The following is a 24332-nucleotide window of genomic DNA, read 5'->3' on the forward strand; positions in this document are numbered from 1 at the left end:
ATTATTTCATGCTTATCCTCAGTCCATAACTTTTTTTTTTTTTTTTTTTGTTCACTATTTGAATTCTTATAACACTCTCGTAGGGTAATGCACATGGGTGTACTGTGGTAAGAGAGATTTTGAGATGTGTGTGTGTGTTGTGTGCTTAATGAATTCCTATGCAGGTCATTGCTATGTTCAATCAGATGGCATTTTACATGTTCATCTGGTTTTACTCGCCAGGCAAATCATAGTCGCCTCATGAAAAATTGCATATGAGCTAACACAATTTCAAAATTTGGTGATTTTATTTCCCTATTTGTCTATTGCATATGAAGAAATTTGCATTTTACAAATAAAAATAAGAGGCATGAATTAGGTTCTACTAAGGTAGAAGTGGAGGAATTTTTTGAGGCTTTAGAAAAAGCAACTGACACAATGAAAAAGGAAACGTTGGTCCTTGTTGGGGATCTAAATAGCAGAGTAGGAAATGATTGTGAGACATACAAAAATATTTTGAGAAAATTTGGAGAAAAGAGCAAAGCTAATAATAATAGCAAATATCTGTTGGATTTCTGCTCAGGACATGGATTGGTTATTACTAACTAACACCATGTTCCAACATAAAAATGTGCACAAATTCACATGGAGAGAAGAGGCAAGGAATAAGAAAAGTCTCATTGACTATGTTATTGTTGATAGTGATGTTTTCTCCCTGGTGCAGGACACCAGAGTGTACAGAGGATTGGAAATTGGAAGTGATCACTATTTAGTCTTGAGCAGGATAAAATTGAATTTCATATTGAAAAGAATAACATGTAAGAAAGTTTTAAAGCGAATAAAAGTTGAGCATCTCTCAGATGTGTACTGTAGACTAAAATACACAAAGATTATTGAAGAAAAAATGAAAGAGTTTGAGAACAGGAACCAAACCTTGGAGATTCAGTGGCAAGCCTTGAAGAAACCTTGACTGATTCAGCTAGAGAGGCATGTGGTGAAGTTGTCTGCAAGGATAGAAAAATTAGAACTCCATGGTGGACACAGTATCATACACAGAAAATACTACTCAAAATCATACAAAAAAAGACTACCAAAGAAGGTTGAAGAATATGTTGGCAATGACCAGTTTGGATTCAGGAAACAGCAGAGGACAAGAGAAGCAATCCTAGCTCTAAAAACAGTTATTGAAAGAAGATTGGAGAAGAATCAAAATACTCGGATAGTCTTTCTTGACTTGGAGAAAGCCTTCGATAGTATTCACTGGAATCAAATGTTTCACCTCCTAAAAACAATAAAAGTAGATTGGACAGATAGAAGGCTCATATTTAATTTTTACAAGCATCAAGAAGCCCTAATAGAAGCAGCCAGCAATACAACAAAAACCACAATAGTAAAAATACGTAGAGTTGTAAGACAGGGGTGCTCTCTTTCACCCATATTGTTTAATCTGTACATTGAAGTTCCAATAAATAAACTGAAAGAACTAATAGAAACCGGAATTAAGATAAATGGAATTGATATTAACTGGCTACGGTTTACGGATGATATAGCAGTTTTAGCTGATAACGAAAACAAACTGAAAGCCACCCTAACAAAGATGGAAGAAATCTTCACACAGTACAGCCTAAAAATTAATTATAAGAAAATAAAATTATTAATTACAAGTAAAGCAAATCCGATGAAACTAAACCTGGAAATAAATAATAACCTACTACAACAGGTATCCTCTTTTCAATATCTTGGAAGTCTTATCACAGAAGATGGAAGAAACCAGTTAGATATTAAAGCACGAATAATCCTAGCCAAAAAAGCATTCTATAACAAAAGAAACATTTTTACCAGTAAATGACTTAGCATCCAGCTCAAAAAAAGGCCAGTGAAAACATACATATGGAGCATTGCATTATATGGTTGTGAGGCCTGGACTCTAACAAAACAAGACATGAAAAAGTTGGAGGCATTTGAAATTTGGTACTGGAGAAAGATGATGAAAATTAGTTAAACAGAAAAGAAAAGTAATGAAGTTCTGAATATAGTTCACGAAGAGCGGTCATTAATGAAACACATCAATAAGGGAAGAAAAAGCCTAATTGGACACCATTTGAGGCATGGAGGACTGATTACAGAAATAATGGAGGGGACTGTAGAAGGAAAGAGGCCACGAGGCAGAAAAAGAATTTCATATATAAATAACATAATGATGCTAACTGGCACTAAGAGTTATGAAGAGATAAAAAGGAAGTCACAAGACAGGATGTTGTGATGTGCTGCTATGTTTACCAATTTTCAGATTGATTCACCAAAGAGAGAGAGAGGTGGACACAGGAAGTTTAAGAGGCAGTGAAGGAAAAGAAGAAAGTTTATCAAAAGTCCCTGCCAAATAAGTCAGCTTGTGCTCTTAGAGAATACAGAGACAAATGTAAGAAAGATAAACACTGTGTAAAACTAACTAAACAGAAATAATGGGAAGACTTTGGTAAGAACATAGAAAATAAATATCACAAAGGTAGCTAAATATTCTGGAGGCTGTTAAAGAAGCTCAGAAATGGAGGAAAGAGTGCTGTAAAAGGAGTTAGAGATGATAAAGGTGACATGAAAACGGGAGAAAAAGATATCCTTGAAGTATGGAGCAATTACTTTGAAAAACAGCTAAATGAAACAAGCAGTGATGATAGCGCAGTGATAAAAAAACACTGACCAGGCATGCAGTCAGGAATACATATCTCTACTTGAAGTAGAAAAAGCCATCAAAGGTTTGAAATGTGGAAAGGCAGCAGGAGTAGATGATATTCGACCAGAAATGCTGAAGTATGGTGGTATAAAAGTCTTAGTGGCTGCACTGCATAGTTCAGAAAGCCTGGATAGAGGGACGAATACCCGATGATTGGAGTAGAGCTCTCATAATACCCATATATAAAAAGGGAAATAAAACTGAATGTGAGAATTACAGAGGTATTTTCCTACTGAGTGTTCCTGGCAAGATATATGCAAGTATACTTGAGAAATGGTTGAGAAAAATTGTGGAAGAAAAGCTGGGTGAAGAACAAGCTGGATTCAGGCCAAATAGAGGCTGTCAGGATCAGATCTTCACTTTACGACAAATAGTTGAGAAATCATGAGAATATAATAAAGATCTGTATTTAAGATTTGTAGATCTGGAAAAGGCATATGACAAGGTGCTAAGAGAGAAGCTATTCGATAAGCTACAGTTATATGGTGTCAATTGGGCATTATATATCAAGCAATACTTTGTCTTTATTTGAGTTGTAAGTCAGCAGTTAGAAATGAAGGAAGTACAGGAAAATGGTTTAATGTTAAATCTGGTGTGAGACAAGGATGTACATTATCCCCTCTGTTATTCATTATCTATATGGATCACATTATGACGGAAAGTGGTATTAAACATGATATCAAAATTGGAGATCTTAATGTCAGCTCTTTGCTTTATATGGACAATGTTATACTTCTAAATATATCCACTACACGTTTGCAAGATTCCCTGACTAAATTGAATAACTGTTGTAATAGATATGGTATGAAGGTCAGCATTAAAAAGACAAAGACAATGAAAATAGGTAGAATTGTTGAAAATGTCAACTATGTTGTGAACGGGGAACCTCTGGAACAAGTAAAACATTTCAGAAAATGATGATGGCATGAATTAGGCTAATTGCATTTCAGAAATTACCAACACATTTTTAATTTGATCTAAAATTACATATGGAAGACATCCAATTAACTCCATATTCCTTGCTGAAATGAGTAAAGCTACTGAAAGCACATGTTCAAAATCTTAAAACCTTGGATCACATGTTTTCTGACAATAATTACAAAATGTTTGCAGAGACAGAAGTTAACATGTTTCTAATGGTTCATTCAGTGAATTGTATAGACACAAAATGCATTGTTTAAGAGATATTTGTGCGCTAAATAACTGTCTACATGTAGAAGTTTTATTGATAAGGATAAATTAAAACAAAAATAAAAGTAAGAAACTTTTATTGGCCAGATATTTCTACCTGAAAATAACAAGGCATCTTCATTGTCAGGTATGCTAAAATGTACAAATGGAATATGAAATGTTAACAATGGATTATTTACACCCTCTGTCCAAAAATAAGCCAAACTTTTCGAAATTAGAAGAAACTAGTAGTGCCACCTGTTGTATCTTTTTTTGTTGAAAACTGAAACAAATGTCAAAAAGCTGAAACTTCTAATGAAACAAATGTCAAACAGTTGACACAACACTAATGAAGTGTTGTGTCAACTGTTTGACATTTGTTTCGTTAGAAGCTGAGTTATAGTACCAAGAGTGACAGTGTGTTTTGACGAATGATCAGTCATCACAATATTCCTGCCTTACGCAGCAAATTCTCACTATCAATCGCTTCAAAACTTAGAGATAAAACTCACCATTGACCATTTGGCCAAGTGGAACAAATTCTTTGTGGATAATGCCCTTGGAATCATAGAAACAAATCAGCATTGTCTTTACTTTTGACTTCTCCAAGCGACTTTTTTTCGGATGCCTCCCTTCTGGTGGTCCCCACTCAACACTGGCACCTTGTTTCGGGCTCATACTGAAAATCGTGTTTCGTCACCAGTAACGATCATTTCAAGGAAGTTTGAATCCTTATGAGCGGTTTTTTTAATGTGGTCCTTGCAGTGTTCAATTTGATACATTTTTTGGTCATCGGTCAACTTGTGGGGAACAAATTGCGAATTCAATTTATAAAGGCCCAAACTCTCAGTCAAAATGTTGTGCACAGTTGATTTTGGAATCCCCAATTCATCTTCAATCAATCTCACGGATGATTTCAGGTTTTCTTTGATGAAATCACACACTGTTTGGATGTTAACTTTGCTCAGTCCAGTTTTTGGATGGCCTGGCTTTTTGTCGTCCTCAAGCATCTCACTACTACTTTGAAATTGCTTAAATCACTCATAAACTTGAGTATGGGATAACATTCATCATGTATGATTTTTTGACTCATTTGATGTGTCGGTAAAACGTTTACCAAGTTTAACACAAAAGTCAATTGTAGCTCTCTGTTTGAAACTCATTTTCCAACCATTCGTCAAAATACACTGTCACTTTTGGCACTATAACTTGACTTCTAATGAAGCAAATGTCATAAACTGTTCACTCAACACTAATGAAGGATACAGCAGGTGGCGCCACTAGTTTATTCTATTTTCGAAAAGTTTGGTTTCTTTTTGGACAGAGGGTGTATAAAACAGTGAGCCATGTGATGTGAGCAAGTAGTAGTAACTGATACATAAATTTTGGGGAAGGGGATACTGATGTCTGATAAGAATGAGATGTTCCCTGATTTTTGGCAAGAAGATGCAGTCATTCAGATTCAAATTAGTATGATGCAGCAAGGCTTTAGCACTCTTCTTAAATAAATATTTAAATTTGAAGCAGCATCAGTGGAGTCAGCGCATTCTAGTCAGAAGACTCTGCGGTGAGTATCAATCTCATGCTGGTCTAGAGATTTCTCACATTTTGTATTAATAATGTAGGACAGGTGTTCTTGTAATTTCTTCTGCATAAAATGTAATTTGTCCAGAAACAAACATTTTCTATTTAAACAGGTATCCAAAAACATTAAAGCTTTATTATACAGGTTTCAGTTACCCTAATAATGAAACACAACACAACTGTTTTGGAATGTTCCTATGTTTTTACTTGACAGATGTCAGGCCCATAAAACAATATATGGTTTTCTTTTCAATCTTCAATCACAAAACTCAACACTTGATAGTATATTATTAACTTCTTGTTGAGAAGTTAAATACTAAAGAATCCACAAAAAATTGTCATTCATTCATTCTTTGTATTTATTTTCTTTTTCTTAAGGGAATCATTTACAACTCTCCCTTTCCTTTTTTTACTACATATAATTTCTTTTTTCTCATGTCCATTAGCTGTTCTCATTTCTTGTTTCTATTTTCAATGATTTCCATCTGTGTGATGATGTCACAAACAACAAAGAGCATTTCAGTAAGGGCACACAGAATATGTTTATCTGCAGTGCACTCAAGATGACACTTTATTCTCTTGATGTCTATTTCATGTTCTCAGCAGAAAAATTTCAATAATGTAGTAAGATACGTACTTTCTCTTGCTGGTTCTCTTTGTTGCTGCTAAAGGAAGAACTGTTTCCATTGGTGAATTTAACTACATGAGGTACAATTAGGATTTAACAGCCTAGCCAGTCATCTATTAACAGTGAAACCACAAATACTGCTGTTGCTATTCCACTGTAAGAATTCATTTTGACAAAATTTGACAATTGTTGTACACTTCTTTTATTCCAATTTTAATTTTAAGTAAACTAACAGTAAACATCTTCCGTAAACAAAATTATGTAAAGATATTTAAATGAATTTGAACATCTTTACAGGTGACCTCTCTGGTGTACCTGGAAGGAGAACCAGTTAAAGAAATCGAGGGTATTGGGACAGTGAAGAGGGTTATCAGGAATTCGGGTAGCTAGGTGTACGATTTGCGTACATACAAATTAGTAAGGGAATTTTGCATAAGTGAGATATTGCAGCTAAGCCTTGAAGAAAACCCTGATTGATTCAGCCAGAGAGGCATGCGGTGAGGTTGTCTGCAAGGATAGAAAAATCAGAACTCCATGGTGGACACAGGAAGTTAAAGAGGCAGTGAAGGAAAAGAAGAAAGCATATCAAAAGTTCTTGGCAAATAAGTCAGCTTTTGCTCTTAGAGAATACAGAGACAAATGTAAGAAAGCTAAACACTGTGTAAAATTAGCTAAACAAAAGTCATGGGAGGACTTTGGCAAGAACATAAAAAATAAATATCACGAAGGTGATATTAGATATTCTGTAGGTTGTTGAAGAAGCTTAGGAATGGAGGAAAGAGTGCTGTAAAAGGAGTTAGAGATGATAAAGGTGACAAAACGGGAGAAAAAGATATCCTTGAAGTATGGAGTAATTACTTTGAAAAACTGCTAAATGAAACAAGCAGTGTTGACAGCACAGTGATAAAAAAAAAAACACTGACCAGGCATGCAGTCAGGAATACATATTCAAAGTTGAAGTAGAAAAAGCCATCAAAGGCTTGAAATGTGGAAAGGCAGCAGGAATAGATGATATTCGACCAGAAATGCTGAAGTATGGTGGTATAAAAGCCTTACAGTGGCTGCACTGCCTAGTTCAGAATGTCTGGACAGAGGGACGAATTCCCGATGATTGGAGTAGAGCTCTCATAGTATCCATATATAAAAAGGGAAAAACTGAATGTGAGAATTACAGAGGTATATTCCTACTCAGTGTTCCTGGTAAGATATATGCAAGTATACTTGAGAAACAGTTGAGAAGAATTGTGGAAGAAAAACTTGGTGAAGAACAAGCTGGATTCAGGTCAAATAGAGGCTGTCAGGATCAGATATTCACTTTATGACAAATAGTGGAGAAATCATGGGAATAACAAAGATCTGTATTTAAGTTTTGCCGATCTGGAAAAGGCATATGACAAGGTGCCAAAGAGAAGCGATTAAATACGCTATTCAATATGGCATCAATGGCAATATCATATTAAAAACAAGGATATTAGGAAAGAACTTGACATTGTCGCATCCAGGAATGCGTTAGCAGAGCTAATCGCAGGTGGTATGGTCACTTAAACAGAATGGGCGAGGAAAGATTAGCAAAACAAGTGTTCTCTGCCAGGTTGGCAGGAAAACGACTCAGAGGAATACCAAGATATAGGTGGATTGATACGGTACAAAGTGCCTTAGACGGTAGAAATATAAGGTCTGATAATGTTGGAGTCTTGACAAGTAACAGACTGATTTGGAGGAAAATTGTAGATAGGAAGTTAGTAATGATGTAAATTTTTCATGTAGTACTATCATATCCTGTACACCCCATGAGGGTACATGTCAGGAATTTGATGATGATGGTATCTCTACATTTGTCAGATCAGACATCCCAAGTCAACCAATTCTGCACCTAAAATTTCTTATGTCCAGACTCAGAATTTCCTTATCTATTTTAAAAAATTAATTTCCTGTCTTATTGATTTTTCCTATTCCGAACATTCAGATCATATTCCATGGAGAATTCAGCATCCACAACTAAAACTAGTTTCCCCTTCTCTAAAACTCCGCAGATCAATTTAAAGAGATACCAAAATACAGGGCAGTCAAAATTAAAGTATCCCTGTTTAAGGCCTTATGGAGCACCATCCAGTGATCCAAGTGCTTAGAAACTTTGCAGGAATACATTTTGTGTCATGCAAAAGCAATATTTGAGAGGGGAGGGAATTTTAAAATTCACCTCCAGGGGCATGATAAACACCAACTGCATGGAATTTGCATATCACACAACTCAGCAGGTGCCATGAGGGTTTAAAAAGATGGACATGGGATTTTTTTCCCTTCATTCTGGTTAATACCATCTGCAGGATGGCACTAACATGCTTCCTTGCTTGGGAAGCTATACTACTACCTAAAAAATTTCACTGCTGTTGCTGTGCCCTCAAATTTTGTCACCTGAACAAATGTCAGCGAGATCCACCATCTCCATGTGCTCTGTGACGAAGATTAGTTGTTTTGCAGAAATGAGATCATTGGGAGTTTCGACCTGGCAGAGGTCGAAAACGATCAGTTCACAACAAGTGAATGAAGTTGCTATTGCCATTGTGGAGCAGGCAATGAATAACAGCTTTGATTCCAGCAGTGCCAATGCTGTATCACACATGGATGTGCTTTTCATAACTGTCTAGAAAATTCTATGGATGATTCTGCATTTCTACCCATTTACGATAACCCTGACACAGGAGTTGCACCTGCAGGACTTTACCATCCAGCATCGAACTCTAGTTGAGCAAGGAATGTTAAAATGAATGTCAGTGGATGATTTTGTGGAGAGATAAGGCTCACTTTCAGCTGAATGGAGCTGTGAATACCCACAATTGCCTGATATGAGCTATGTATAACCTGCATGGAATTCAACAAATTCCTTTGCATTCACTTGCGGTTACTGTCTAGTGTGGGTTTACAGCTTTGTTTGTCATTGGACCATCCAGTTGGGTCCTGTGACCTGCTCAGTTACTGCCGAGAGGTATTGTGATATGATAAAAAAATTTTGTTGTGTAATAGCAGTCATTTTCATACAGGAGGCTTTCCGAGAATATTTCACAGAAGCCAGAGTGATCAGCTGTGCATTTCCCACTGCATGGTCACCTCGTTCACCTGATCTGACCTCCTGTGATTTCTGGCTCTGGGGATTTCTGAAAGACAGGCTTTATCGGAATCATCCTGATAATCTGCCAGCTGAAAGACACAGCATAATGCAGCATGTGCACTACTTTAGTCTTGACTAGCTGGATTCTGCTATTGAACACTGTGCAAAAGGATGCAGTTTGTGCCATACCGGGAAGGGCAGCATGTTGAACAATACAGCCTGTGAATGCATAGTGGAAGTGAATAAAAATGTGTTATTTATACTTGTCACTTTTCTCCTTCTTACACTCACACAGAAAAAATCCTACATCTGTATTTGGTATATCATACCCTGGTGTTGAATTTTGGAACTGCTTTTTTTTCCTTCTCAGATATCATTTCTGCACTACACAATGTATTCCTTCAAAGTTTCACTGCATTTGGATCATTGGGTGATCCAAATGCTGTGAAATTAATTCTGTCAAAAATCATGAAGAATGTCATCAACTTCACCTCCTTTAGGCCACAGAAGGCCTTAAACAGGAATACTTTAATTTTGATCACCCTGTATTTGCTGTTAATAATAACAACACAAATGGTCCATTGATACTAATAGAATACTAGATAACTTTAACCATCTTATAAGCATCTCCCATTTTTTTTTAACCAGTTCCCATTCGAAATCTATACTGTGGATGTCACTTCTCTTGATAATTCAGACTGTAGCCTCTTTTTCAGGCTACCTTCCGTCACTCAACCAGTCAGTTTCATACCTTATGGCATTACAGTGATGCTGAGTGGGATGACTTCAGTATCGTCTGTTCCTTTTAAATGGCCTGATTACTTTTTGCTTCAGTCAAATAACAGAAATAATTATATCTGGAATGAAGGCTTTCATTCCATTCCGATTAACAACCAGTTAACACTGGACCAGTGAACAAGTCTTGGTTCATTAGTCCAAAAATAAATAAAATAAAAATTTTGATATTTCATGAGTGGCTTGAGACCAACATTCTAGTTGCACTTGTACTATACTACAGTTTGCCTATAGCTCAGGGGAATAAATTAACTCAAATTTGATTTTGTAGGGCCAATTACAGAAAATTATTTCCTGTTCAAATGACAGTCTAACCTTCTAGCCTCTTGGGCTATTGGGTGCATATCTCTCACTCATTCATGTGATTCAATCATTGACGATCAGGTGAATCTTCTAGCATTCTTCTCTTCCAACTCCTGCATAGATGACCACAGCAAACTACTGTCTGTGATGCCAAGAATATTTCCCTCTGTGTGTAATAATATACAGATTAGACACCAACAGGTCTTCTGGTCCTGATGGTATTCCTTAAATTGTGCTTCAGAATTAACACTCATTCTGTAGCATTTTTTTTTCATTCTTGTCCAGCATGGGAGTACATCTGTATTAAGCCTATTCCAGAAGCGAGTGTTAAGTCACCATCAAACTATTTTCCTATTACTTTCACTAATTATGGCAAAAATCATGAAGAATTTCATCAACTTCAACTCCTTTAGGCCACTACGTAATTAGTGACCATAAATATGGATTCCTCCACTCTCATTCCACAGCAATCTCTTGGGCATCATCAACCACCTTTGAACACATGCCACAAAAAAAGTTTGATATTTCTGGGGTATTCATTTAGGTCAGGCATACCAAATATTTCCTTTTGAAAAACATTTGTGCATAATTTTTTTTGCTTAGCATGCTACATATTATTTCACATATTACATTGTAGATATCAGCCATAGGCCTATATATATATATATATATATATATATATATATATATATATAAAACTTGCATTTTACTTATGTGTATATTTGATTAATAAGTATTTTCAAATTTGTAGGGAAAATTGCCTTTATCAGGAGTTTCTGTTAAAAAACTGGAACCTAGTGACAGTTACCAGCATGCATTTGAAATAACAGGTAAGAGAATGGGTTTACAGTGAAGTTTGAAACTTTTTTTTTTTTCAAAAATATGTAAAAGGAGTACCTAAAATGAACTTAATTTAATGTACTTAAGCATGAATTAGGAGTTATCAGCAGTACCTTTCTAAAAAATGGCTACAACAAAAATACTATGAACAAAATTCTTCACAAGACACCACCTAATAATGAACTAGATTGCAATAAAACTGTAGCTATTTCATACGTTAAAGGAATATCAAATAAAATAAACAGAATACTACAGAAATACAATTTTAATGCAACCTTTAAACTTCCTCCAAAATTAAAGAACTTATTCAACTTCTCCAAGAATCCACTTTCTCTGCTGGCTCATTCTGGAGTATACCATATTCAGTGCACCTGTAATTTGTTTGCTCTGTATAGGTGAAATTGGATGCATAATTCCTGTTTTAAAAAGAAAAGAACATTAAGACTCATTCAGTTTAATAACTGATAAATCCGGCCTTTCTGATCATATCGTATATAGAATTGGCTGGAAAGGCACCTGTTCATTATATCACACACAAATGTGGTATCAGTGCAAATTTAAAGAGGTCTGTGAAATTCTATTCAACCATCCTAATCTTAACCACGCAACCAGCCAAGACCTCTATAGACGTCAAGGGTATCATGGATGCGAAGTGCATATTAAAATTGGAATGCTGTTGATATTACATTGAAATATATGATGGATACGAAGCATATGAGGATGATTATTTGATCCATAATGGCCGTTTAGGTGGTTAACAATAATGATGGTCTGAAAATCCCAAGAATATGAATGACACATATTCTGCCCATGTAACCTTTTTTTTTTGCATAACTGCCTCTTTAACTTCCTTAGGCTATGGAGTTCTGATGTTTCTCTTCACCACATGCTTCCCTGACTGAATCAGCTAATATTTCATTTAGTTTTCCACTGAGTCTACAAGGTTTGATTCTTGTTTTCATATTCTTTCATTTTTTTCTTGAATAATATTTGCATATTTTTGAGGACGTAGTTCACCTTTGAAAGCTGCATGACTTTGTTTAAAACTCTCTTATGTACTTTCCTTTTCAATATGATATTCAGTTTTGTTATGCCGAAAACTAAATGGTTGTCACTTCCTGTTTTAAATTCCTGTATACTATTATGTTCTGGACCAGCATGAAGATTGTCTCTTATACCCAAAACAATATAGATAAAATTATTTTTTTCAGGTTTCATCCTTTCTCGGGCTTTTTTTTAATTTTTTTGTCTTCTCTTCATGTGAATTTGTGCACATTTTTATGTTGGAACATTAGTCCATGTCCTGAACAGAAATCCAGCAGGTACTTACCATTATTACTCTGCTCTTTTCCTCATATTTTTCTAAAACATTTCTATATGTCTGGTAATCATCTCCCACTCTTCTGTTTAGATCTCCAAGGACTAATGTTTTCTTAATATCAGCTGCCTTCTTTAATGACTCACAATTCCTCCTCAGGGACTGTAGGCACAAATAAAGTGTCATTGTCCAATCTTCCATTTTGATGTTTACCTACATCACTAGTTGATATTGCCCTTCCATTCAAGAATTTTCTCATGTTTAGTCTTGAAAACTACAGCCACTCTTTGCTTTCTCTGATCATGATTTTCTTAATATATTTTATTTATTTTGAAGTATCTCACCGATTTACCTTCTTATCTTTGTTTCAGTAATACCAATTATGCAGACATATTTCTCAGATTCTTTGGCCAGTTCCCCTTGTTTTCTATTGATGGCTCTTTGGCATCAACAGAATTTGGAGTTTGTTTCAGTGGCTGAATTTTCCCTGTTTGCCAGGGGTCCCTGACAAAACTGTGCTGTGGGATGGGCCTTGTTTAACTGTATGGCACCTCCTCACTTGGTATGAAATTCCATTCCAATTTGTTTTAAGCCAATAAAATTACAGTTTAGTTGGCTAAATCCCAAAATGCTACCCATCCTTGTTTGTTCAGTATCCAGTTAGATACCTACTAATGGGGTGCACCACAAGATGTTGAAAATTGGACGTTAGGTCACATACCCTGATAATTTCTCCAGTCATTACTTGTGAAAGCCTATATGAAGACCTCAGATCTCCAATGATTGCACCATATTATAATATGAAATATTCTTTATGAAAATTTGGTAATTGGCATTTTGTATGATATTGATGCCTTTCACGGCTGTTGTCATTTACTGATTTTTGATCAAATTAATGATTGCAATATTATTCATGATGCCTGATCCGTTATTTGAACTTTTCCAATTTGTTGAAATAAAATTTAAAGGAATGTGTATTTAATAATTTAAGTAATGTATATTATGTAAATGTATATTCTCAGTAAAAATCTGAGAATTAATTTGAATCATTTGCAAAGTTACAGAATCTGACTGAGAAGTGGTGTATAACAGATGTGGAGTTTAAGAAAGGTGAAAGGTGATTTGAAAGAGGACAATTAGATCACCTAATTTAATTAAATTACAACTTTGTTATTCAGTGCTATAATTTGATGATTACATTTTATGTACTATAGTTACTGAATAAAAAAAAAGAAATAGCAATTAAAACTTTACTATAATAATGGGCGATTTTAATGCCAAAGTAGGTCATCCCATTCACCAAATAGACATAATAGGACCATACATACATAGTACAAGCAGCAACTCGGGAATGGCTCTTACAGAATTCTCTATCATTAACAAGCTTTATATTATGAATACATTTTTTAAGAAAGCCCTCAAAAGAAAATGGACATGGAGAAGTCCAAATGGAGAAATAAAAAATTAAATAGATTATATACTATGTAATAATAAAGAAATGGTTCAAGATACCTCAGTACTAAATCAAGTAAAAACAGGAAGTGACCAGAGACTGGTGATAGCCAAAATTAAAATAAACCCCAAATTGGAAAGAATAAAATGACTAAACAACAAAAAATCAAGAAGTTTTGACTTAAAACCTATTGAAAACAAGAAGGATTATGAAGAAAAACTCGATCAAAAACTAGACTTAATAAATACAGCAATCCCTCCATTAATGCGCCCCCGATTAGGGCGTCATTTTTTTTTGATACCCAAATTCGATTAGTGCGCCTATATATATCTTAAAAATAAATGTTACAGATTTAAAAATTTTTCGATCTATACATTTTTTATGGCTAACTATTTTAAAAAATGACTCGCCAGGATGAAATAATTTAGTTACCAATTTGAAAAATTTTATAAAATAATTTTTTAATAGCATACTACACTATTTCCATATACACTATGATTCAAAAAGCAATCTGATTGGAAGAAAAACTTGAAATAATAAAGAAAAATGAACAAGGTGAGTCCAGAGCAAAGATAGGACAAGAACACAAAAATGGGTGAATCAACTGCTGAATACAAAGAGAAAGGTAAGGCGCTGCTTCAAGTTCATCATGCATGCACTCGAAATCAAAGTACAGTCATACCCCGAAGTTACGCAGTAGGTGGGACCAACAAAAAGCAATTAAGTCGAATTCGTGTAACTCTGGGTATAATTTTGCATGTAATTTATATATACAAACATACAATTGGGACCAAAGGTTTACAAAAACACCTATATTTTTTAAGAAATATAATCATAATTGTAATTTTTCGTACATAAAAAAAGAAAGTTATTTCGATGTCGATGGTTTCATAAAATTAATAGATTCGTCTGACAGCATAATGTCTTTTTCTTGTCAAGCAAAATTTCTTCATAATGTGATAAAATTTTTATCAAGAACATAACATTAAACAATCGCAAGGTTTGTAGACTATAAAAATCGTGTATGAATGGAGACAGCGCAAAACACATCAGTGCTTGTTCACAGCATGTGCGACACTGGCAAATGCAGCCGGTGCCGGAAAGATAAGACTACTGGTGAGGCTTGAAGTGGGATGGGAATACGTACATATAAGAAACCGCGTAACTCCGGATTAGCAGAAGTCGGGGTATGAGTATTATAATGCTTGAATTAGAGAGACTTCTTTTTACATGGATCGAAGATTGTAACCAAAAACGGATCCCACTAAACACTGGCTTTATTAAATCAAAAGTCTCTTTGTAACGTAACCTGGAAAGAAAGGGCTATCAATGATGGAAAAGAAGAAGAATTCCACGTTAGTGCTGGGTGATTTGAGCGTTTCAAAATGAGAAATAGCCTACATAATGTTCTAATCACAGGCAAAGCTGCAAGTGCAGATAAGGAGATATCCAGAGATTTTGAAGAAAATTGTATAAGAAGGGGACTATTGTGATCAACAAATATTTAATGTTGATGAAACTGGCCTTTTTTTGGAAGCGAATGTTTTCCAAGACTTTTCTAGCTAAATCAGAGAAATCTCAGCCTGGTTATAAAGTCGCAAAGTCGAATGAAATTACTACTAGCAATATGCGAGCCGTTTTGAAGCACATTCTTCCACGTTGTGAAAATGATTTTAAAGGCTTTTCAAATTAATCTAATTAATTAAATCTCATTCTGAGAAATTGGGCAATTCTGACCTACTAAATTTAGATGCATAGTGAGCAAATCCTGAAGAATATGAAAATCTAATCACTGACAAGCACAAAGAGGTTTTACAGAAACAATATGAAAATAGTTTTTGTACAATCAGTTTTTAAGCAGCAATGCTGAGAAACTGACACTGCTGAAGAGAGAAAACCAGCGAAATTTGCAGAAGAGGCAATAGGGCCATACCCTCAGCCGTATGAAAAAAAAGAAACAGAATGCCTGCCAAACTACATTAGCCCAATTCCTTGTTAAGAAGCAGAATAATAAATTTATATTCTGAATATGTTTTATTGTCTTTCAGCTTCATGGTTTTCCTTTAACTAGGTCTTGAGACATTGAGGAACGAATTATACTTTTTTCCATAGGTTATTATATTCGATTAGTGCATTTTCAATTAATGCACCTGTTTTAAAGAACACGTTAATCGAGGGATTGCTGTATATATGAAGAAGAAGACAAAAATAAAATAAGCACAAACCTAACGGAAGTAATAATCTCAGCAGCCAACGAATTCAAAAGCAACAAAAAGACCATAAACTTTCAGAGGAAACTTTACAACTACTAAAAAAAAAAAGAGACGAAATATGAAACAAGACAAAAACTTAATTTCTAAAATAGAATATGCAGAACTATGCAAAACAATAAGGAAAAAGATTAGAAATGAAATAAGATCTTATAACACTAAAAAAATAAAAGAAACAATTGAAAACAAGAAAAATATGAAAATACTAAGAAAACATTTATCAGTTGGCAAATCTCAAATAACTGCAATAAAAGATAAGAATGGAACTACAATAAGGAACCAAGAACAAATCCTTAGCAGGCTAGAAGAATTTTATAAAGAACTCTATAGTGATCCTTCAACAGATAAATCAAATATAAATAACTCTTCTCCATCGCATATAGAATTTATTCCCCCATTCACTTCAGATGAAATAAAAGAAGCATTAAAACAAATAAAAAATGTAAAATGTCCTGGTGAAGACCTAATTCCCATAGAATTAATTAAATGGGAAGGACACGATATAATTCACCATGTCACAAACTTACTAAATCTATGCCTAGAAGAGGAGAAGATACCAGAAAACTGGAAAAATGCTATTCTGATACTGTTATTTAAAAAAGGGGACAAAGAAGAAGTAAAGAACTATAGACCAATTATATTCTCTCTAATCTGTACAAAATTCTCACAAAAGTAATAACAAACAGGTTAACCATCTTCTAGACTCAAATCAACCAGTAGAACAAGCAGGATTCTGTAAAAGCTTTAACACAATCGATCATATTCATGCAGTAAAACAAATAATAGAAAAAGCAGAAGAAAACCAATGGCCTCGCTGTTTAGCCTTTATTGATTATGAAAAAGCATTTGATTCCATCAAAACTACAATAATTAAAACATTCCAGAATCAGGGAGTTCCTGGAGAATATATGGACCTCCTCCAGGAAATATACCACGCTGTAACAGCAACAATCCAACTTCACGTGAGTAGCAATAAAATATCAATTGAAAAAGGTGTCCAAAAAGGAGACTCTCTATCATCCAAAATCTTTACAACAGTCCTTCAAGAAATCTTTAATAATATAAACTGGACAAACCTTGGTATATAAATTAATAACAGAAACCTAACACACCTAAGATGTGTAGATGATAATTTTTGCAAACACTCCAGAAGACCTATATCATGAAAGCGGAAAAGTCGGTCTAAAAATAAACAGAGAAAAAACTAAAATCATGTTTAATCATTTTGTAACACCAAAAAATATAATAATAGAAAACAATTTCTGGGAAAGAGTCTCTTCATATAAATACTTAAGTTATCTCATTGATCTAAACTGTGGACTCCAAAAGGAAATAAATGCGAGAGTTCAACTTGTTTGGAGTGCATTCAGAAAATTGAAAAGCATTTGTCAAACAATAATGTCCCACTGTTTTGAAAGGATGACATTTAACCAGCGTATACTCCAATCATGACATATGGTTGTGAAACTTGGTCGCTAACAAAAGCACTGGCAAATAAACTAACAACAACTCAAAGAAAAATGGAGAGGTTGATGCTAGGCATTACATTAAAAGATAAGAAGTGAAACACCTGGATAAGAAGCCAGACTGATATCACTGACATCATTCTTCACCATAAACGACTAAAATAGAAATGGGCTGGATATCTATCCAGAAGAGAAGATGGGCGATGAACCACCGTACTAATGAACTGGATTGCAAAAGAAGGGAAACGAGGCTGAGGACATCCTAAAAGAAGGTGGAGTGATGAATTGTCAAAATTTGTTGCGGAAAATTGGTCAACCATTGCCAAGAACAGAGAAAGGTGGAAAAAACTGGAGGAGGCCTTCGTCCAGCAGCGGACAGAAAAATGGCTGAAAAGAAGTTACTGAATAGTGATCTATTTTTATGTAAATGAAGATATTGCATAATTCTTATGCATTTTCTTGTTACATTTTAATAATTTGTTATTAATGCTTGTACATTACATATTTATTTAAATGCATTATGATATTCCTAAATTAAATCACTTGCTTGATTTTTATAGGCAACATGATTCAAAGAATCATTGTTATTTGTTCTACTCAAGAAATAACTGACATGTGGCTTTCCTTACTACACCAGCAAATTCGGACTAGTCACTTTCCATCAGGTGTAGTCCCACCAAAAGGAATAGCCAATCAGTCATTTGGTACTCCAGCCCATGGGAGTCCTTCACATATTTCAAAATTGCATGTCACTTTGTCATCACAGAATTCCGCTGGTCAGACAGCTCAACCACCACCTCCTCCACATGTAAGTGTTTCTATATATGTCAAACACCTTAAATTGTATTTTGATTTCCTCCAGTTTTGGTCATAGATATTTGTTTTGAAGTCTTGTATAACTTTAAATAGCTCTGAATATTTAAAAAAAAAAAATTCATAATGGTTTATATAGTAAAAAAACTATTCATTTATATATTTAACTTTACTCATGAATGAATAACGTTTCTGTGTAGGTTTGTCCTGAAATTTCAGAAAATGTTACATATATTAACTGGAAACAAGTACAGAAATGATAATAATAAACTAACACATAGCCAGAGCTGTTGGTTCCAGTGCTAATGCTCATACCATTGAACTCTGCTACCTTTACTGCACTTTTTAGCCAGTGACTATAATCTCCACAAAACAAACTACTAAATGCCCCTCCTTCCTTTATATACAAGACCACAGCAAAACTGTTATTATCCAATATATTCAGACATCTGAAATATCCAGTGCTTAATAAATATAAGCTCCATACCACATTTAAACCATATATCAAACTAACAACCATTCTCTTCCTTTCTTTCATCCAGAAATGTATAAAGTGCTCTGTATTTATTTGTGACTGGAGTAACTAAAAACAGGCAGGAAGACTTCACATCTGCTTTGGAGAACATAAGAAATTTAACCAGACTAGACAAATTTTTTAGTTTAGTCTGGTTAAAAGATTGGAATAATATTCCCTGGTTATTGTTTTACCCTTTTCAAGATAATTAGTAAACAAAATGCCTTTAGCATCCCAAATCATCGATGCCATGACCTTTCCTGCTGATGGAACTGACTGTGTCTTCTTTGGCACTGAACAACCGGCTTCTGTCCAGTTGTTCAGCGCCAATCCGGTCTGTTTGGATTCAGACCGGACAGAAGCCGATTGAATCCAAACAGCAGTTGTTTTGACTGCTGTTTGGATTCTGGTGTGTAATGGTGAATCTAAGTCTCATCCATAGTAATAAATCAATGCACAAAATCAGTTTTATTCTTGTTAAAATGCTCCAAGCACTGTTCAGAGATTTTCATGCGAGTGCATTTTTGATCTGCTCTGAGAAAGTGTGACACCCATCTTGTGCAAATCTTTTTCATTTGCAATTCTTCATGCAAAATATATCCTACATGTTATTTTGAAATGCCTATAGTCTCAGCAATTTCATGCACTTTGACTCGCTGGTCATCCAATACCATATCATGCACTTGATCAATGATTTCTGGTGGTGTTACATTTTTGGATGTCCTTCACGTGGATCATCTTCAAGGCTAGTACGGCCACGTTTAAACTCAGCAGCCCATTTCTTAATTGGTGAAAAGGAAGGAGAAGAGTGCCTATACTCTATTATGAACTTCAAATGAATTTCTTTTGGCATTAAACCTTCTTTAATTTAATATATTCTGACCACATCTGAAAATATCCAGAGTGCTTAATAAATATAAGCTCTACACCATATTTAAACCATATATCAAACTAACAACATTCTCTTCCTTTCTTGCATCCAGAAATGTATAAAGTGCTCTGTATTTGTGGCTGGACAAAGAACAGGCAGGAAGACTTCACACCTGCCTCGGAGAATATAAGAAATACATTCAGTACCATCATTATGGTAAGTTGGGACTAGCAAACAATGGCTTGGACACCCTTTCAACAGGATCAAAAAAAATTTTAAGTGCTATATGAAAGTCATTACAAGTCAGATAATTGTGTTTGGAATCAGCAACAGTTCTCTTTAAAGTATTCCTCAATAATTATGGCTGTATCAATTTTCCCAAAACTCTAGTTGATGGTTATTTTAAAATCCAATTAATACTTACTAATTTGATCTTGAAATGACGCTTGCTTGATTTTATAGGCAACTTGATTCAAAGAATCATTGTTGTTTCTTTTATTTAAACTATCATCATCATCAAATTCCTGCCATGTACCCTCAAGGGGGTGTACAGGATATGATAGTACTACACGAAAAATATACATCATTACTAACTTCCTATCTATAATTTTCCTCCAAATCAGTCTGTTACTTGTCAAGACTCTAACATTATCAGATCCTGTATTTCTATTATCTAAGGCAGAGGTCTGCAACCTTTTCAGACTCGCGTGCCACATTCAACTTTTATTTTTAATAATCGGGCCACAAGTTTAATTAATAGAAAATATGTGAGTGAAAAAAATACTCAAGTTATCAATTTTTATTATATCAAACTTAAAAAAAAAACACAGAAATATCTATGAAGTATGAGATATTAAACAAGCATGAAAATGATACTCAATGAAAAATTATTATCATGTAAAAGAGTTTTATGCATCACAATATGTATGTCTCCTTGCTTAATGCGACTTTTGAGATCGTTTTCCCTTAGCCAAATTATCTAGATCCACTTTATAACCTGAGATGTAAATTCGAATCGAAGCATGCAAATGTTCATCAGTCAGTCGAGAAGAAAATTTATTTTTTCTAAAACTCATGGAAGAAAATGCTTGTTCGCAAATGTATAGGTGCTTCCAAATGTACTTATCTTCTTTGCGAAACTGATTAATCCTTCAAATTTTTTGGTAAGCATCAATAAATTTTTTGGATATTTTCTAACGAAAATGGGTTCTTTAATATTTCATTGTGTTGCAATTCCAAAACTTCCATCAGTAGTCGGTTTGATAGGTCATCAATATCGACATTAAAAGGGTTCAAAAATAATCGCATTTCGATGCTATTTTTATGAATATCCACAAATCTTATTGAAAATTCCGTTTTGTAAATTTTCAATAATACCAACAAAAGTTTCCTTTTGTGTTTGCCATCCAACTGTAGATGCCAATTTGCAACATATATAATCATAGATTTTCTTCCATCATATATTTCTTCAACAGACATAGTTTGCCTTTAAAAGCTTTTATGTCCGAAAACAGTTCTGATAGTAATTTATCTTGGCCCTACAGGTTCAAATTAAGTTCATTAAGGTAGTTGTAATGTCTATCATAAATGCAAGAAACATAATCCATTTTTTATCCTACACTGTGGGACATGATTGAACATTTCGTGTTCAATCATGAAAATATCTATTTCTTCACATAAATTAAAAAATATTTTTAGCACAGCACCTCTACTTAACCATCTAGCACTTGACTAGTAGATAATGTCCTCTTGAAATGTCCATAATGTCTTTTCTTGATGATAAAATTTTACGGGCCACATGCCATGTAAGTGTGGTCAACCTTTTATGGGCCACCAAAAATGCACGTTTGGGTCGCATGCGCGCTGCCGGTTGCCAGTTCACGGTACAAAGAGCCCTGGTCTAAGGCACTTTGTACCGTATCAATCCACCTGTATCTTGGTCTTCTTCTGGGTCGTTTTCCTGCCAACCTGGCAGAGAACACTTGTTTTGCTAATCTTTCCTCACCCATTCTGTTTAAGTGACCATACCACCTGAGATTAGCTCTGCTAACGCATTCCTAGATGCTGACAATGTCAAGTTCTTTCCTGATATTCTCATTTTTAATATTATATTGCCATTGATGCCATCTGTTCACGCCTCTAATCTTTCTCAGGACTCTCATATCTTCTGTCTCTAGTCCTCAGATCCATAAGTTAAAACTGGTTTGAACACTGTCTTGTATACAGCTAATTTAGTGTTTCAACTAATTTCTCTCTTATTCCATATGAATTATTTAATTCACTTCCTACCATTCTGGCTCTGTTGATTCTATTGTCTATTTCCATATTTAATTTACCATCTTCACTAAAAATCATGCCTAAGTAGCTGAAATGTTTTACTTGTTCCACAGGTTCTCCATTCACAACGCAGTTGACATTTTCAATGATTCTGCCTATTTTCATTGTCTTTGTCTTTTTATTGCTGACCTTCATACCATATCTATTACAACAGTTATTCAATTTAGTCAGGGAATCTTGCAGATTTGTAGCTGATTTATTTAAAAGTATAACATTGTCTGCATAAAGCAAAGAGATGACATTAACATCTCCAATTTTGATATCATATTTAATACCACTTTCCTTCATAATGTGATTCATATAGATAATGAATAACAGAGGGGATAATGTACATCCTTGTCTCACACCAGATTTAACATTAAATCATCTTCCTGTACTTCCTTCACTTCTGACTGCTGACTTACAACTCAAATAAAGACTAAGTATTACTTGATATATAATGCCCAATTGAGACCATATAACTGTAGCTTATCGAATAGCTTCTCTCTTAGCACCTTGTCATATGCCTTTTCCAGATCTACAGATCTTTATTATATTCCCATGATTTCTCAACTATTTGTCATAAAGTGAAGATCTGATCATGACAGCCATTATTTGGCCTGAATCCAGCTTGTTCTTCACCAATCTTTTCTTCCACAATTCTTCTCAGCCGTTTCTCAAGTATACTTGCATAGATCTTGCCAGGAACACTCAGTAGGAAAATACCTCTGTAATTCTCACATTCAGTTTTATTTCCTGTTTTATATATGGGTACTATTAGAGCTCTACTCCAGTCATCGGGTATTCGTCCCTCTGTCCAGGCCTTTTGAACTATGCAGTGTAGCAATTGTAGGACTTTTATACCTCCATACTTCAACATTTCTGGTTGAATATCATCTATTCCTGCTACTTTTCCACATTTCAGGCCTTTGATGGCTTTTTCTACTTCAAGTATGGATATGTATTCCTGACTGTATGCCTGTTGAGTGTTTTTTACTGCTGTGCTGCTTGTTTCATTTTGCAGTTTTTCAAAATAATTACTCCATACTTCAAGGATATCTTTTTCTCCTGTTTTCATGTCACCTTTATCATCACTAATTCCTTTTACAACAATCTTTCCTCTATTTCTGAGCTTCTTCAACAACCTCCAGAATATCTTGCCACCTTCTTGATATTTATTTTCTATGTTCTTACCAAAGTCTTCCCGTGTCTTTTGTTTAGCTAGTTTTACACAGTGTTTAGCTTTCTTACATTTGACTGTATTCTCTAAGAGCACAAGCTGACTTATTTGCCAGGAACTCTTGATATGCTTTCTTATTTTCCTTCACTGCCTCTTTTACTTTGTGTCCACCATAGAGTTTTGATTTTTCTATCCTTGCAGATAACCTCACCACATGCCTCTCTGGCTGAATCAATCAGGGTTTTCTTCAAGGCTTTCCACTGAATCTCCAAGGTTTGGTTCCTGTTCTCAAACTCTTTCATATTTTCTTCAATAATCTTTGTGTATTTTAGTCTACAGTTCACATATGAGAGCTGCTGAACTTTTATTCTCTTTAAAACTTTCTTACATGTTTTTCTTTTCAAAATGAAATGAAATGAAATTTTATCCTGCTCAAGACTAAATAGTGATTGCTTCCAATTTCATTTCCTCTGTACACTCTCGTGTCCTGCACCAGGGAGAAAACATCACTATTGACAATAACATAGTCAACGAGACTTTTCTTATTCCTTGCCTCTTCTCTCCATGTGAATTGTACACATTTTTATGTTGGAACATGGTGTTAATAATAACCAGTCCATGTCCTGAGCAGAAATCCAACAGGTATTTGTCATTATTATTAGCTTTGATCTTTCTCCAAATTTTCCCAAAATATGTCTGACAATCATTTCCTACTCTGCTATTTAGATCCCCAACAAGGAAACCAATTTTTCATTGTGTCAGTTGCTTTCTCTATAGCCTCAAAAATTCTTCCACTTCTATCTTAGTGGAATCCTTAGTAGAACCTTCTGTGGGACCATAGGCACAAATAAGTCTCATTGTCCAGTTCCCCATTCTCATATCTGCCCACATCACTCTACTTGAGACTGCCTGCCATTCAAGAAGATTAGTCTCGTATTTTGTGTTGAATACTATGGCTACTCCTTCTCTTCCTTGATTTTCATTGACTGAAT

The 24332-nt window shown here is 34.7% G+C and overlaps 1 protein-coding gene across 6 annotated transcripts in view; it reads left to right on the top strand.

The window, feature by feature from the left end:
- The window catches only part of RtGEF (Rho-type guanine nucleotide exchange factor), a 334719-nt gene that overhangs the window by 102497 nt on the left and 207890 nt on the right, over nt 1–24332 (top strand). For all 6 annotated transcript variants that reach the window (XM_090411130.1, XM_090411129.1, XM_090411131.1 and 3 more), the window contains exons 12-13: nt 11051–11129; nt 18207–18454. In XM_090411130.1, coding sequence (XP_090267256.1) covers nt 11051–11129; nt 18207–18454 — 327 coding nt within the window. The remainder of the gene's footprint in view (nt 1–11050; nt 11130–18206; nt 18455–24332) is intronic.

Source organism: Typopeltis vanoorti, chromosome 21, assembly GCF_054136105.1.
Source record: "Typopeltis vanoorti isolate ZY-2024b chromosome 21, IOZ_Tvanoo_1.0, whole genome shotgun sequence".
Lineage (NCBI taxonomy): Eukaryota > Metazoa > Arthropoda > Arachnida > Uropygi > Thelyphonidae > Typopeltis > Typopeltis vanoorti.